The following is a 14,798-nucleotide window of genomic DNA, read 5'->3' on the forward strand; positions in this document are numbered from 1 at the left end:
CAGGATCCCAGTTTTTGTTTACTAGTCTCTTTTTGTGGACCTTTGTCTAAATAAGTGATTTTAATGCTCTGTGTTTGGCGATGTTCCGGTTCCACGCAATCATGAAATTCAACCTCAACCTCTGTGCACCGGAGATCCTTCTAAATGCCACCTAGACCATAGAAGCAATGAGTATTTTCGAGCTACACATGTAGTTCAAATGATACAGCTCCCTTCTCCACCTCCATCAAATTTATTGGCGAGGTTGGGAAACTGGAGATGATTCCGGAGTACTGATCGACCTGCCGTTTGGGGAAGTCTACTAGATATTGGCAACAATCTTATCACATTTTAATACTTCAGTTTATTTATGTAGGTAAAGGACAAGATATTTATCCCCGTATGTCTCGGTCAATTACCTTTGCTGCAAGAAGACATTCCTCATCCTTGTATCGAGGCGCAATGACTTGAAGGGCGCAAGGGGCTCCATCAACCAGTTCCGGTTCATCTATACAGATTAGCTCTGTGTAGACAGAAGACCAAAGCTATAAATACTTACAACTCGGTTGCACCCCGTCGGTCACAAGCATAGGCTCCGGGTCAAGCTCCTTGGAAGCCCGACCATAGGGTATGATACAGGCGGGGTACTGCGAAGGATGAGTGGGACGTTAACAACTATCAAGGGGATGAAATCTCACGTCGAGAAGATTCCAGATCACTGTATATGGAGGCCATCCGTACGTATCGTGAGGCACGGCAGTATTCTGCGCCCCTGGTGCCAGTATAATATCGAGATTGCTTTGAACCCAAGTTCTGCGCCAGGCATCGGCGTATGTCTTCCTCGCGATATGCAATGCATGTATCTTCTCAAACACTCCGAGTTTCTGATCCACAGGGAATGTACCGGTGAACATGGGGCTGGAGGACTTTGCGAGCGATGCTACCTGTGGCTCGCCACTTGGCGAGATATGGTCGATATGCGGTCCGTAGGTGAAGTATTGGAAGGCTAGACGGCTGGCATAAGCGACGTTCCGTGAGGCATCGCTCTCCAGTTGCAGAATTCGGTGGCCTTTCTTGGACAAGGCGGCAATAGCAGACTTCAAGGCACGGCGGACGGGGGGATGAAGGGGGAATTGAGGATCCTCCGGAAGAATTCCAATGGTTAGCAACGAGCGTCCTGCTGTCTGGGGTCTGTTCCACGACGTGGCAGTGGCGGTCACGTCGTAGCGCCAGGGCTCCGAGTTCAAAACAGTAGTCATGAAGATCTCAATATCCTCAAGAGACTGGGCCAATGGTCCCGCCGATGGCGTCAGACCAGGTACTCCTTCCATTCTTCCGGACGTTTGTCCACTAAACGGGATACGATTGCTGGTTGGTTTGAAGCCATACACACCGCAGCAGAGAGATGGGATGCGGATGGAGCCGGCGATGTCAGTACCTACCCCGAGAATCGAGCCCCGAAATGCAACCAGAGCTCCTTCACCACCGGTGGAACCTCCGGCAGTCAGGTTCGTATTGTGAGGGTTCAATGTACGATTGTAGATGTTATTCTCCGAGTCTGCAGTCTATATAGAGCATATTAGATAATCCATATACCATGGTAAAGAGAGTAGACTAACCATCATGGTCTGGGGAATATTGGTCTTCACATATAGCACGGCTCCCAAATCCAGCAATACATCGACCAACGCGGCGTTGGAGGCTGCCGGGGGATTTCCAAGGAAAGAGACATATCCTATTGTTGTTTGAACCCCCTCGACGCAGAAACTATCCTTGAGACTGATTGGAAGCCCATGCAATGGTCCCATCACTTTTCCTTCCCGCTTCCGATACTCATCCAGATACTGAGCGCGCTCGAGAGCTCGAGCAAAGAAGTGTTCGGTGAGGCATGACGTCTGATAGAATTAGCATGAGAAACGATTTACAATAAGGGTCTTTTTTTCTTGCCAGCTGCTGCGCAATAGCCGCTCGTTTACAAAAGGCAGTTGTCACTGCCAGTGAACTGAACTCGCCTCTAGCGAGCTTCTGCAAGAGTTGCACAGCGGAATAATTCTCTGTGATCTGTAGCTCTTGTTCTGAAAAAATACCCGTGCGTCGAGAGATGTCTGCTTCAAGTAAATGCCCATTCTTTGGCAATGAAGAAAGAAATGCCTCGCTTAGTCGCCATTCGGCGGGAATTTGGAGTTCCAGTTGCTGGCGCTTTTCCTGGACGTGAATGCTCCAATCACTATCTGCTGCTGAGATTTTAGTCATCTTTAGGTATTTGTCGTATTATGGTGGTCAGTATCTGGGCTGCGGGCATCTACTCCGTATATACTATAGATGTCGGGCTGAATGACCTGGTGGGTGATCCTGCCTGATACGAAAGTGGAGGAGGCTGCTAGGAATTCACTCGAACGGCAAATGGACAATAACCAAGGTCCGAGGTTTATAACAGATTAGAACTAATTATGTACAACTCTTTCATACATAACATAGATCACGGGTGTCATCCAACGCGTCTTTTTCAACCAAGTGTAAAATAGACAACAACACTAGTATTGCCAAAGCGATTTTAGAATTATCACAGGAACACACTAAATGCAAAAATATATGTCGACATGTCTACATTACAGTGCTGCTTCAAAGCCAAAGCATCCTTAATCCAGGACACGAAATTTCGCTTGTGACAAAAACTTACCAGTATCCAGGAGGTTTTTATTAAGCATGTTAATAAACTAGCTGACCGTAGTATCCTACCCACAATTAAATATTAAAAATATCGCTGAAGGAATCGCCGGGACCATGCTTGGTACTAACTAGGTAAGTTGCTTTTGCAAGAGATACTATAACTGTTTTTCCAGCTTATATTTATACCATAGCCTATTAGTGAAAGACTGCAGGTAATTCCAGGCACTTTTAGTACCTTGTTTAGTTTAGTAAGATTGCTACTTATTGCTTTTTTACCATAATAACAATTAAAATACATAATTGGATATTATAGGATCTATTTACTGTGACAACTGGTGCAAGGCTAATTTGCGTTGTCGGTTTTGCGATGCGGTTTAGTTGTTCACTGTTTGCTCTATTTACTATGTTTGGTCGTGGAACAGTGGAGCGTGGTAGTATGTGGGGATATCTACTCCATTGCTTGTGACGGCCAAGCAACTCGATCAAATTGGTGCTATCTAACGAAAATTTCAAGCGTGAGGAGGAGGAAGAAAGGTGGTGAGGGGACTATGCGGGGAGATAAACAAAGCTAGATACAAACAATGCAAACAGGCTACATGGTGAGTTCGTCACATTGCTTACCTCGATCCTCTTCCTTTCCACTCCCTGCTTAGTATTCTCGTAGCAGGCACTGAATAGAGCTGATTTGGCTTCATTTCCATCTCTATTTCGTAGGCCATCATATCTACTAGTAGGATTTAACTAGCTCCGTGAGAAGATTAAAAAGTGTAATACTAGCATAGCCCTTAAATATTTATAATTTTAGTAAAAAGAAATTCAAATCCGCCTCGCTGTACCAAACAAGTGGTCTCCCAAGGTACCCTTAGGAAAGGAAACTTTTAACGCAAGTTAAAATGGGACCCAGGAGTTGTAATAGCTGTTATATATACTAATTGTTTTTTATTCTGATAACATTTTCAAATGTTGTGTTAAATACAAGATGAATTTTCATTTTGGCTTACCGATCACAGAATCTGTTGCATTACCACGCTCCGTGATGTATGTTAGTGATGTCACATAGCTCTAACTACGGCAGGTGTAGGTCTGCGATTGCCGAGTGTTCCGGACTCGAGTCACTCTGCGACAGTGATTAGCTGTGTATCATTACCGGCCTGGACGGATATAAATTCACACTATGATTATATCAGCTTTTTATACCTTAATAGAATAGATCACACCAATTCAAAGCCAGTAATATAATATTAAGTATCAACTCTCAAGTAAACTAAATCTTGGGCATTGGCATTCTTCTCTGGCTCAGTACGGTGTGATGATCCTGTACACCTTGGTGAAATAGATGAATTATAACTAAGATGGCGATCTAACGAAACATTTAGTGTAGAGAAGGGAAGAAGAATTCTATCGCACAGGAAATATGGGAAAATCTCTATGTTGTGGGATCAACAGTGAATGAAGCAGGTTCGGTCTAGGCCCTGACATACGGTATATGGCTGTACTATGTCATAACAGTGAAAGATGCAGAACGGGTATAGAAATAGATAAGTTAGAATAAGTCACTGCTCTAAGTTCTGAATATGTTACTGTGGGAATAGCCCTGGTAACAGACTGCCTTGTTAATGATAATAATCTTTAAGATAATATTCACCTGCATTGAATGTAATTTTGTTTTTGTAGGTCAGGGAACAATAATACAGGTTGTTACTCGAGCAGCTTCTATTGGATTCCACAGTTTAGTAGAGAGTTACCAGAGTTATTGATAACTGTGCCTATCAGGAAATACTGCTTGGATTTAGGCCTTTATATGGAACACACTCTGCTACTTGAAGTGCTTCAACAGCATAAGGTAGCTTATCGAGTACTGGCCATTACTATTGATAATGCATCAAATAATCAGATATTAAGTAAGAGTGTTTAGAAGGCAATGCAGTTAGGTTATTTATTAATTCAGACACCAGTTGTGCGGATTCCCTGCCTTGCCCATGTTATACAGCTAAGTCCTAGGGGTCTTCTTAGTCTAATAAAGGCTGATCTTAAAAATGACACTTCTGATAAGTAATGGTCGGATAACCAAGCGTAGTCTCTCTGCCAGACGCAACAGTAGCAAGGGATTGTCTATACACTTGCAAAAGTTTAATGTTTATCTCTTATTCTTATCTCTACTCACACTATCTAGGTCCATGGCCTTGCAGTTTATATTAATGCTAGTCCTCAGAGCGAAGCATTTCTACGCCTTCAAAATAAGGAACCAAGACTTGTTCTAATTCAAGATGTTAAAATTCGCTGGAATTCAACATTCTTAATGCTACGCGTGCTACGCCCCTCAGCAGTGTTTAATAAATACTGTACTGAGTATGGACAGCCTTAGTTTAAGCTACATACAAAAGAATGGCTGTCAGGGCCTAGGTCGAACCCTGCCTGAGGCACCAAGTCTGCTTTATTCACAGTTGATCCCACAATGTAGAGGTTTCCCACATTTCCTGTACGATAGAATTCTTCCTTCCTTCCTTCCTTCTCTACGTTTGATGTTTCGTTAGATCGCCACCTTAGATAGAATCCATCCATTTACCATGGTGTATAGGATCATCACAATGGCAACAGATTGATTATCTACTTTGCATTACACAACCCGTTTACAAATGGACCACTGGTTTATCAAAAATTAAGGATGTTACTGTGCATAATGTCTTCAGAGTGTATAACAAGCTCTTTGACCAATTTGACCATTCTGATGCATCGATGTCTCAGCTTCGCGGTATGAAGGTAGCATGGAAACCAGCAATTCTTCATGCGCTTGAAACTGGACGGAGAAAGCTTTTGAATGTTCATGGTAATATGTTAGCAATTGGCACTATTCTTGCGCCACTGCATAATCTTTATTCTTCTTAAAGCAAGAATGGGCCGATGAAGGCTATAAATGTCGTAAGACTTACTGAGACAGCCTGAAAAACTATATCGAGCTATATAGACAGAGACTATTACTGGCAGGAACATCTTTAAAAGCTTTATTTTCTAGCTAGAAGAAAGCTAATATAGAACTACGTTTTGATGAATAGATTCCTCCGCTACCTTTTACAGAGAATCAAGAATAGGAATTCTTCATGAAGAGCTAAAACAATATCTTAAAAGTGATATATTTTAATTTCCTTTTCCTTTGTCCCTACTGTCCCTATTAGCCCGCGATAACACACAGTACGCGACTTACCTCTCTTATTTGTTTACTTGTACCCTTTCTATTTTCCCTCCTTTTCTCGAGCGATTCCTCTTTGTACATAGTCTAATTTTAGGTCCTAACGTTTCGCCCTTGACATTTATACTAACTTCTTTACCATAGGAACCGTAAATATCACTCCTTGTGAGTTTTGGCGCTAGCATGAGCATCAATATCCAACACTTGCAAGTCTTTCACGGGATGTGCTCTAAAATCCTGCGATAGGTGCGTGTGTTAAGTGTCTTTTTAACTCTGCTCGGGATATCTGCCACTACCAACGGGGCCTTCTTAATGCCATAATTATCCAAGATCTAATAATGTTCCGCTGTATCTCAAAGTTTGGAATTGGGAATGAGGAAGAGTTTGCTTTAGAAGATAATGGTCTTACAGATAAAAAAAGATAGTAGATACGCTTAGAGCAGAACGACTTTCTTACTACACTCTAGATCCAATTAGTGATAATGAGGAAGATGATCAGCCTGATAATCAGCCACAGGTTTTTATTCAAGACTTAGCCAGCGAGCTCTGGGTAAAAGGCGAGGAAGTGTTGGTTCTGAGATAAAAAAAATGAACAAACTATTGAGCTGGATGTGATGGTTGGTTCGATAGGATTATGTCGTCACAAGCCGCAATTTTGATTCCGGGATATAGCGCTAACATAGCTATGCCTTAGGTTCTTCTTCTATTTACTCCTCACTGTTTTGGTCGATGCACTGGTTGTACAGTTTGTCAGCTCATCCCCTGAAGAGCTTTATCCACTTTTGGGTCTGGGGATAGCGAAATGCACAACAAAGCGAGTGTAAGGGTATGATATGAAATGTACTAGCAGCACAAGTAACGTGATCGATACTGCCGGTGCAGAGCCAAAGGTGTCGTCACACCACTAGGCCTTTTATTTTCACAGCCGCCAGCCCCCGCAAGAATGCAAGTCAAACCGCGCCAAGTGCGACACACAATAGGGGCATCTTAGATACAGATCTAGAGGGGATATCCGCCGCCGGAACCAGAAAAACAGCCCTCGGAGAGCTTGGATCCCTATTCCAATTTCTCTACAAGTTATTGATATCGACATCGCTAATCCAGCTTCCAGTAGAAAGTATACATTTGCGCCATTGACACTAGAGTGGTATAATAAGTGTCAAATCAATTGATATCTGCGGCTGACAATATAAACTATCTCAGGGCGGTCGAATCATGCTCAAGAATGCTGAATCAAGAAAAGCTGCTGAACCTTGGTTTGTAAAAAGACCCAGCTGAAGTACTGCTACAAATTTCTTGACGTTCGTGAAAGGGTGGGAAGAGCGCTGCAGTACCCATCTTAGACATGATGTTTCCAGGCGATATAAAATAATTACATACACCCGGGATATTGTCCTTTATGCCTCGGCACGGAGAGCGTTCTCCCCTTCGCAGCGTATAAATGTCTGGAAACGGAACAATGAATTAAGAGCTCATGTTAACAAAAATATAAAAAGGACGGGCAGATAGTCCATTTGTTTCACCCGATGTGCCAAAGCAAGTTCGAATCTAAGATTCAACGTTGTTATGATTTAAGTGATACACTTGGACTACATAAAGCAGTCTGGGATAAGATTCGGCTCAAGGCGATGTATCCGCCTGTACCGAAACGAAGCGACGACAGCCGCGTGTTGGGCGAAAGGGGCAGAAAAGAAGGCGAGTTGGTCATGGTGATTTTCAGGTAACTAGTCCAATGGGAGTCTCCAAACTCGTTAAATATTAAAAGTTGGAGTCATCATGCTGAAAAGAACTAGTCGTATCTTACAGCGGAGGAGTCAGCTCTAGGGTATATAATTAGCTCTTTAATGATACTAACTCTTCTCACCAGGATGACTCAACTCTTTGTGCCTCCGACTCGTCCCCACTTCATGACCTTACTACAAGCTCTGGATCAGGAACTTCAACGCCCAACACGAGCCCAGACCTTTTACTAATCGATCCAGGAATACTGCAAGTAGATAATATTCCTTAATTGTATTAGGTGGACAAAAATCAGACCTCAGGGATGCGAATGAACCCAGGGAACCCGAATGCTGCGGGTATTCTTTAGAGACTAAAGTCTCACCTGTGCCGGAGATCCTCCGTGTTGACAATTCCCCGGAAATTAAAGAAGTAAAAGCTAGTGCAGACGAGCAAACGGACGCGGGCCAGGCCAATATCATGTTAGAAACTTCATCGACGGAGACCCAAGAACAAAAATCTCAAACTCTTTTCAGCATGGCAGTGGCTACTTGTAGTAGGTGAATGGGGGAGAATCTAATCAGGATCGGCAGAGATTCGAGAGAGAGCGGCTGGGCTGAGGGAGATTTTATGCGGGAGGTGTGCAACGAGCCTGAGGATGGGATCGGTGCTGAACAAGGCGGGTTGTGAAACATGGCGAGCCGTTCAGGATATGCGGTCAGTGACTGTTTTGACTTGATATGTAGTTACCAAATGTACCATTTTGTGAGGGCCCTTGAGTTGGTTAGTATTGTTGCTATGTTGTGGAAAGGTAGGCGGTTTGTCGTGATGGGGATGACTTGGTGGGACACGGCATCAACCCTTCAGATCGGAGTCTACATCAGAGCCCCGAATCCACCTGACTACCAAAGCTCTTAATGTCTATGCGGTCGCCTAATTCTACCGGCCACGACCCTCCTACATTCACCCAATATCGCCGCTTGTCTTCCCACCTCGGCCAAACTGCCCACCACCTTCCGATTGCCCCCCACAAACCCGTATAAGGCATATGGAATGCCCACCTCCCGGCAGAACGCCAACACCAACTTCTGCACCCGCCGCAGATTATGCCTGGGCACCCGCGGAAACAGATGGTGGATAGCCTGGAACTGCAGTCCCCCATGCACCCAGTCCAACCACTCCGGACAGTCCACATCCATCGTCGTGCGGAGCATACGCTGCGGGAACGACTCCCCCGGGCCCAGATCTGCAGTCGACATGGCAAAGTGTGAGAGAGTAAACTGTACATGCAGCGGCATGGTCACCGCATGGCTGATCAGCACATACAGGAACCGAATCCCAGCCGTGGGGAGGGAACGGTAGACGATCCCGTACCCGAACCAAGCCCAGAAGATGAGATTGCCCACAATCTCAAAATAGCGGTGCCACCACGCCAGGCCCTTGCGGGGTCCTTGGCCATAGGCGAGGTACAGCCACGATTGAACGTAGAGGTTGAAGCGCCCAAACATCAGAAGGGGGTAGTAGAGGTACGCCTGGTAGGGGACGAGCCGCTTGGCGAGGGCTGTGTAAGGCATCAGGCGCTCGTGGTAGGTGGAGAAGAGACTCCCTAGAAACCGGTGGTTGACGGCCAGGAAAGGGAGATGTTGGTTGTCCGGGTCGTGTTCGGGCGAGTTAGTGACGAGATGATGGACGTTGTGCGTACGCTTCCACCATCCCAATGATAGTCCACCGATGGGGGCGGCGATGATCATTCCGATGAGGTTGTCGATAAAAAAGTCGTGCGTAATGGCCATGTGGGCTGCATCATGAGCAGAAAAGACCAACTGCGACCAGAACCACCCTAGGAAGATTGCGCTGATGCAGTACCATTCAATGTGCAGAAAGAATAGCATAATGGCAAAGAGAAGTCCGCAGCGGCCGAGTTCCCAGAGATAAGCGGTATAGTGACATTCGTAGAGCCCTTCTGAGTGAATCTGCTCGTACAGAAGACGGTATTTCTCGATGATATTGGACTGTGTAGGCGTGTCCAGGGGGGGATATTGATCTAAGGTCAAGCTAATTTCCTCTTTGGTTTGGGCGTTCAGGAAGGCTAGCTCTTCGGGGGTGTTGCGCTCGTGTGATAGCTGGGGAAGACCTTCGAGACAGGCATGGTGCTCGTGGATATTATTCAAGCCATCGACATCAGTTTGAGGTGTCTTCTCCCCTTTTTCCCAAATTTGGCCTCCCTGAATGGGAGGGACGAAGTTACGCCACCGTCCTTTAATCCTTCCAATCTGGTAGCGGTCGATCTGCTGGCGAGTTTCGGCTGAATGCATCCTACTCTAATTAGCCATCGTCAAGCCCGCATGAGTGTAATCACGTACACCATGAACTCATTTGTCGCATCCTTCCCAATGAAATGTTGGATGGGCTTGTGGCCGCCGGGGTGGTAAGGGAGCCATGTGTCGACACGAAGCACCTTCTGGTCCACTATGACTATCGACTGACCCTTGGCAATCAGAGCTTCAATCTGCCAGGGAGATAGAACCTGATCTTTTCCAGAAGCTGAATCGTCGGTTATACCCATTGTTTTGTCGAATAGATTAATGTTGCGCATACCCTTCAGGGGATGCAGTTGGCTCGGAGATGCGGATATAGATAAAATGAGCCGATGGTCTGTAATCCCCAGTATATCCGCTACGAAACTTCGGGCTCGGAATTAAGCCGGTTCTGGACACGCTATTCACTGGCAACGAAGAGAGCAACAGGTATATCTCAATTGACTGAGACACGAGCTGTGCCTGGCCATATGACCGTCAGACAAGGAGACATTTTTGGTGCTCCTTTTTATTTTGGGGTCCGCAAGAGCCGCTCTATGACAAGGACCGGATCTGAAATCAGGCTGAGCTGAGTGGTCAATTAAAAGCTGCGCCTTAAGTGTCTTATGCAAATTAAGCATGGTAACCTGTTCTTGACATACGCTGCCAATATTGGAACGATATATTTTTTGGCCCTCTCTTTGTTATTTGGCCCTCCCCTTTTGTTGGCCCCCTCCTCCAAATGGGGTTAGCGCCCTTAGCATTTCGACATACGTATCCTGTGCAGCAGGTAGCAAGGGAGGGAAAGATAATATTTTCAATCACAAGGTCCACTGCTTAAAAGTGTAATTCCTAATTATACGCGAAAAAGAGCTGCCAGATTTAAGGGCAGTGGAATCTCATTACATGGTCCGGGTAGTTGTTTTCTACCAACGATGGCTGGCTCTTCGGGTGGGGCTAGCGAACAAGCTTTCACCAGCCAATACGTCTCTTCCACTGTCACCCTCAGCGTCTCCAGCGGTGACACTCGTGCCAGAGACACTCAAACTCGAGCAATTAAGCGAAGATAGCCTTATTTCAGATGGAGATTTGGTCGATGACCGCGGCTCCTTCGCGGTAGCGGAGGAGATGCTCTTTGGTTCTACAATTTATAGAACTGGATAGCTGAACGAGACTGCTGCGATGCGAGCTCCAGACAGCAGAGTCTTTAGCAGCCAGAGTTCATCCACGATATAGATTATCTCATTGAGAAGATGAATCTTGTATGGTGTGGACCGCGAGGTAATGCTGTCCCAATACGCAGGTGGTTCTATGCTGATAAAGAAAGCTGGAGCCTAACAAAAGTGAAACTTTACTGCATTAGAGGGCGGAACTATCAAGTGGACCTATCTAACTGGGACATGGAGGATCTTCCAAACCATAGTATCCTCAAAAGATGTACCGCCCTTCAACGATGTGATTAAATTACTGTTGATATACGGGTACCAGAGACACGGCAAACTCGAAGGTCCGGTCGACCAAGACAAGCCAGACAGACTAATTTACTCCTTAACAGCAGTCTAGTAACTGAGTTCGACGTTGTCCTGATGGACAGGAAAAATAATATGTTTAGGATGAGAAAGCTACAACGCACCACTGATATATTTTAATAAATAGGATAGATCGTGTGATGGTTTGGTTGTCTCTGCGCTAGTAGAGATAAAACCACTTGACCATATAAAAAGGTACAAGACGACCGATCGGAGATCAGTCGCATCTAGCGCCCTATATAGGAGCGAAGGCCATGCCTGAGCAATACATTGGGTTCAACCTTGACAGATCGCTTGTGTTTCTTTGGCCACAGATTATTTAACAATGGTTTTCTTTACATTTTCTTTTTTTTTATAGCTCATTCAATGCACGACGTGGAAAATAACCCGTGCCACCTGGCACTAAATATTATTCAAAGTACAGTCTGTTCGATTTATCTAATCTAAATATTAGTTGCCCGATTTGTATGGACGCATGCAATTTATAAATCAGAGTAAGCGTGCCATTGTTCTGTCCTCAGCTGCCTCTTGTTGACCCGAAAGGTGGTTGTTTGTATACGGTGACATACCGTGCATATGGGACATGACAACTGGCCTATGTGTATTAATATATGGAGCACAAGCTGCTGCTAGGTTGATTATCATATATTTAGAGAGTTATAAGTCTTAGTTTTTAATAGAAGTGTTGGGACTCTTCGTTCACGACAACAAATTGCAGACTCGTTATCATTTAGGACGGCCAATTTCGTCCAATTTCAGAAGACCGGGTCACTCAAAATGCTCGTGATCTACTCAGGCTTCCACTACCTAAATCTTAAATATACCAGTTATTAATTTAGTTCCCTCGTCCCATGTCTCACCGTGTTTCCAGGAAAAGCCAAAATTCCTAAAGATCCTCATAATCCTCCTCTGATGGTAACGGCAATGGCACCAAAGATTCGTTGTTATGGTTATCGAAAATATATTGCTCCGAAAGTGAATAAAGTGATCGCTCGTCACTTTTTTTAAGTGTAGCCTTGCTTTGTGGCCAACTGTTGTAACCAAAACTAATCCCGGCGGCCGCGAATATAGTGCTCATGTTATACTTATTATCTAGTCTTTGTTCCGCGTCGCATCTAACCTGCTTCAGGCTGGGGAATTGCCCCTGTGATACGGAGTCCACAAGGCTGAGCAGGCTTTTACCAAGGTGGAAGGGCATGGCTGATAGGACCAGCAAGATATAGTGATACGATGTTAGGGGGAAGAAGCTGGACCAGGAGCCGGGAATCTGTAGGCGAACCTGCTAATGGCCACCTGTATAACTCGCTTGGGTTAAAAAACAAGTGTTCCAGCGCAGTAAAGTCTTGAAAGCTAAAGATATTTTCACTATTAGTCCTAGTAGACCAATCCCGCAGTCGAAGGTCGAGGTGCAGCGATTTTAGGGTTACGCAGTGGCGGCTGAGATATTTCACAGCATTAGATGGCTGGAAGTGATCTCTGCCATTAAACATAGGGCAACGTTGTCTGGTTTGCATAGGATAACCAATAGCCTCGTACACAAAAGTGTGCAGACTGTTGCAAGAAAAAAAAAGGCCTTTAAGATCTCTATCACTAAGTCTGCTGTAAGTAATACGAAGGGTCTTAAGATTTAGCAGGAAAGGAAACAAATCCTAACACTTAATACCACCGCACATGTGGAGATTAAGCGTCTCTAGGTATGTAGATAATTTTAAAATAGTAAGTACTTGCATGTCCAGTCTAAGCAGGTAATAGCATGACCGACTTGCTGAGGCATACAGAGAAATATCAATCGTCTTAAGAGGTAGGCGCGAAATGTCGGCTGCGTATAAATTTGACAAGTAAAGCCTTTCAGTTGGAGACGTGTGGACTTGAAGGCTACAGTGTTCTAGGTTAGGCAATGCAGCAAGTAACATGGTAACTAGATCACCACTTGACTTAATTCTCAGTGCATGCGCAGCTTTCCTAAGCGTGTCCTGGGCCTCCGTTTTGCTGATAAATCCCACCAAGTATGGGTGGATATAAATCCTCTTTACAAGTGCGGCCAGGTTTTGTCGCTGTGTCACCACCCGCATAAAAGAAGTAAGTCTAGAAAGCCACAAGTCACCGTATCCAAGGACAAACTCATGGTATAAAATAGTCTGAGCAATGCTGCAAAAACGCCTGGAGACTAAACATAGTGAGAATAGCGCATGACGTTCCAGGTAGTACCAGGATAGCTTGTCATCGTGCTGCTGAGCGCCGCGCAGGTATGCATGTGGCTGAATTGACAGAAAATACTTTCCGCGGCAGTGCAAGCAAAACCAGCCAAAAATCAGTTGCAAAGTATCTGTTGGAAGGTTCGCAAGTGATGTAGGGTTCATCCTTTTGGCCTGTGAGCGAGTAATAGGGGCCATCCTGACTGAATTTGTGGCCTGCGACCGAGTAACGTGCTGGAGGGGGTGTATGGGTACGCCCACAAAATAAAGGGGGAATAGTTGATGGAGCAACTGCTCGCTAAGCAGAGGCGGCTGCAGGTCAGATAGGTAAACAAGTGTACTACGGCGGACTGACATGGCCAACCAGAGTACAGGACTCCTGCCTGTGTAGCTGTCCATAAAAATATTCTTGCCCTTGGTTACAAGGTTGTTGGTTTTATACTTACCAAATTTACATCGCTCTAAGAAGTTTGAAATATCCACCTGCTCACATGACATGCCTCTCACTAATTCCATGTGCTTACAAGGCACCACCGGTGTACTATGCAACAAGATTCTAAGCCGCATTTGTATACACCCCCTTTTTTTGTCTTCCCCTCCTTTATTGTGATTATTGAAGTCTACATGACGGAGGCCTGTTGCAGGGTCTATTCTCTCCAATTTCACGGCCTGGTGTCTCTAGCGACTTAGCAATATCTTCAGAGCACAAATGGTCCTGCTTTTGACAGTATAGCCTCCATCAGACACTAGTTTTAACATGTACATTTGTTACAGTTTCACCGTTGTAAGATTTCACACCCAATCCCATACCAGTACAGGATAAAGAGCACAGGCGAAAATGCCAGCGACAAAAACCCTAGCAGTGAATTCCCCCAGCCGTAATTGAGAGAACCATAAAATACTTGTACCTACAAGGGGCAGGGATGCACCGCATATTGAGCGCAGGAGAATCCAAGATCCAAGAGGAGACGCGGCAGCTGCGGAGCCAAACAGGTCCACAAGTTACAGCTGTGACGGCATCTATGATATGACAAGTCAGCGACAGGACAGACGCGAGAGGCTTCATAATTAAAAGACTTGGTGGAGTCCTATTATGGCAACGAAGAAAGAGCCAAAACTTATACTGAACGACCCAGTAATTGGGGCCATCCAGCGCTCTCCGTAATACATTGTCCAGCCGTAGATAAAGAATCCCGCTGGGATAACGGGGGAAACCACATCA

At 45.1% G+C, this 14,798-nt stretch overlaps 2 protein-coding genes across 2 annotated transcripts; both read right to left on the bottom strand.

Annotated features, from left to right (window-relative positions):
- Window positions 1-371: 371 nt before the first annotated feature.
- Window positions 372-2,232, bottom strand: gmdB (general amidase GmdB; the record flags this gene model as incomplete). Its single annotated transcript, XM_033568023.1, has 5 exons — window positions 372-487; window positions 539-626; window positions 678-1,544; window positions 1,599-1,874; window positions 1,972-2,232. The coding sequence occupies 5 exons, from the start codon at window positions 2,230-2,232 to the stop codon at window positions 372-374; spliced, it is 1,608 nt and encodes a 535-aa protein (XP_033430018.1).
- A 6,237-nt stretch (window positions 2,233-8,469) lies between these two features.
- On the bottom strand, window positions 8,470-10,121 carry ATNIH1004_003346 (fatty acid desaturase; the record flags this gene model as incomplete). Its single annotated transcript, XM_033568024.1, has 2 exons — window positions 8,470-9,871; window positions 9,919-10,121. 2 exons carry the CDS (start codon window positions 10,119-10,121, stop codon window positions 8,470-8,472), a joined length of 1,605 nt encoding a protein of 534 aa, XP_033430019.1.
- Window positions 10,122-14,798: the final 4,677 nt, after the last annotated feature.

This window comes from Aspergillus tanneri, assembly GCF_003426965.1.
Source record: "Aspergillus tanneri strain NIH1004 chromosome Unknown AapTan_1_pilon_pilon_pilon, whole genome shotgun sequence".
NCBI lineage: Eukaryota > Fungi > Ascomycota > Eurotiomycetes > Eurotiales > Aspergillaceae > Aspergillus > Aspergillus tanneri.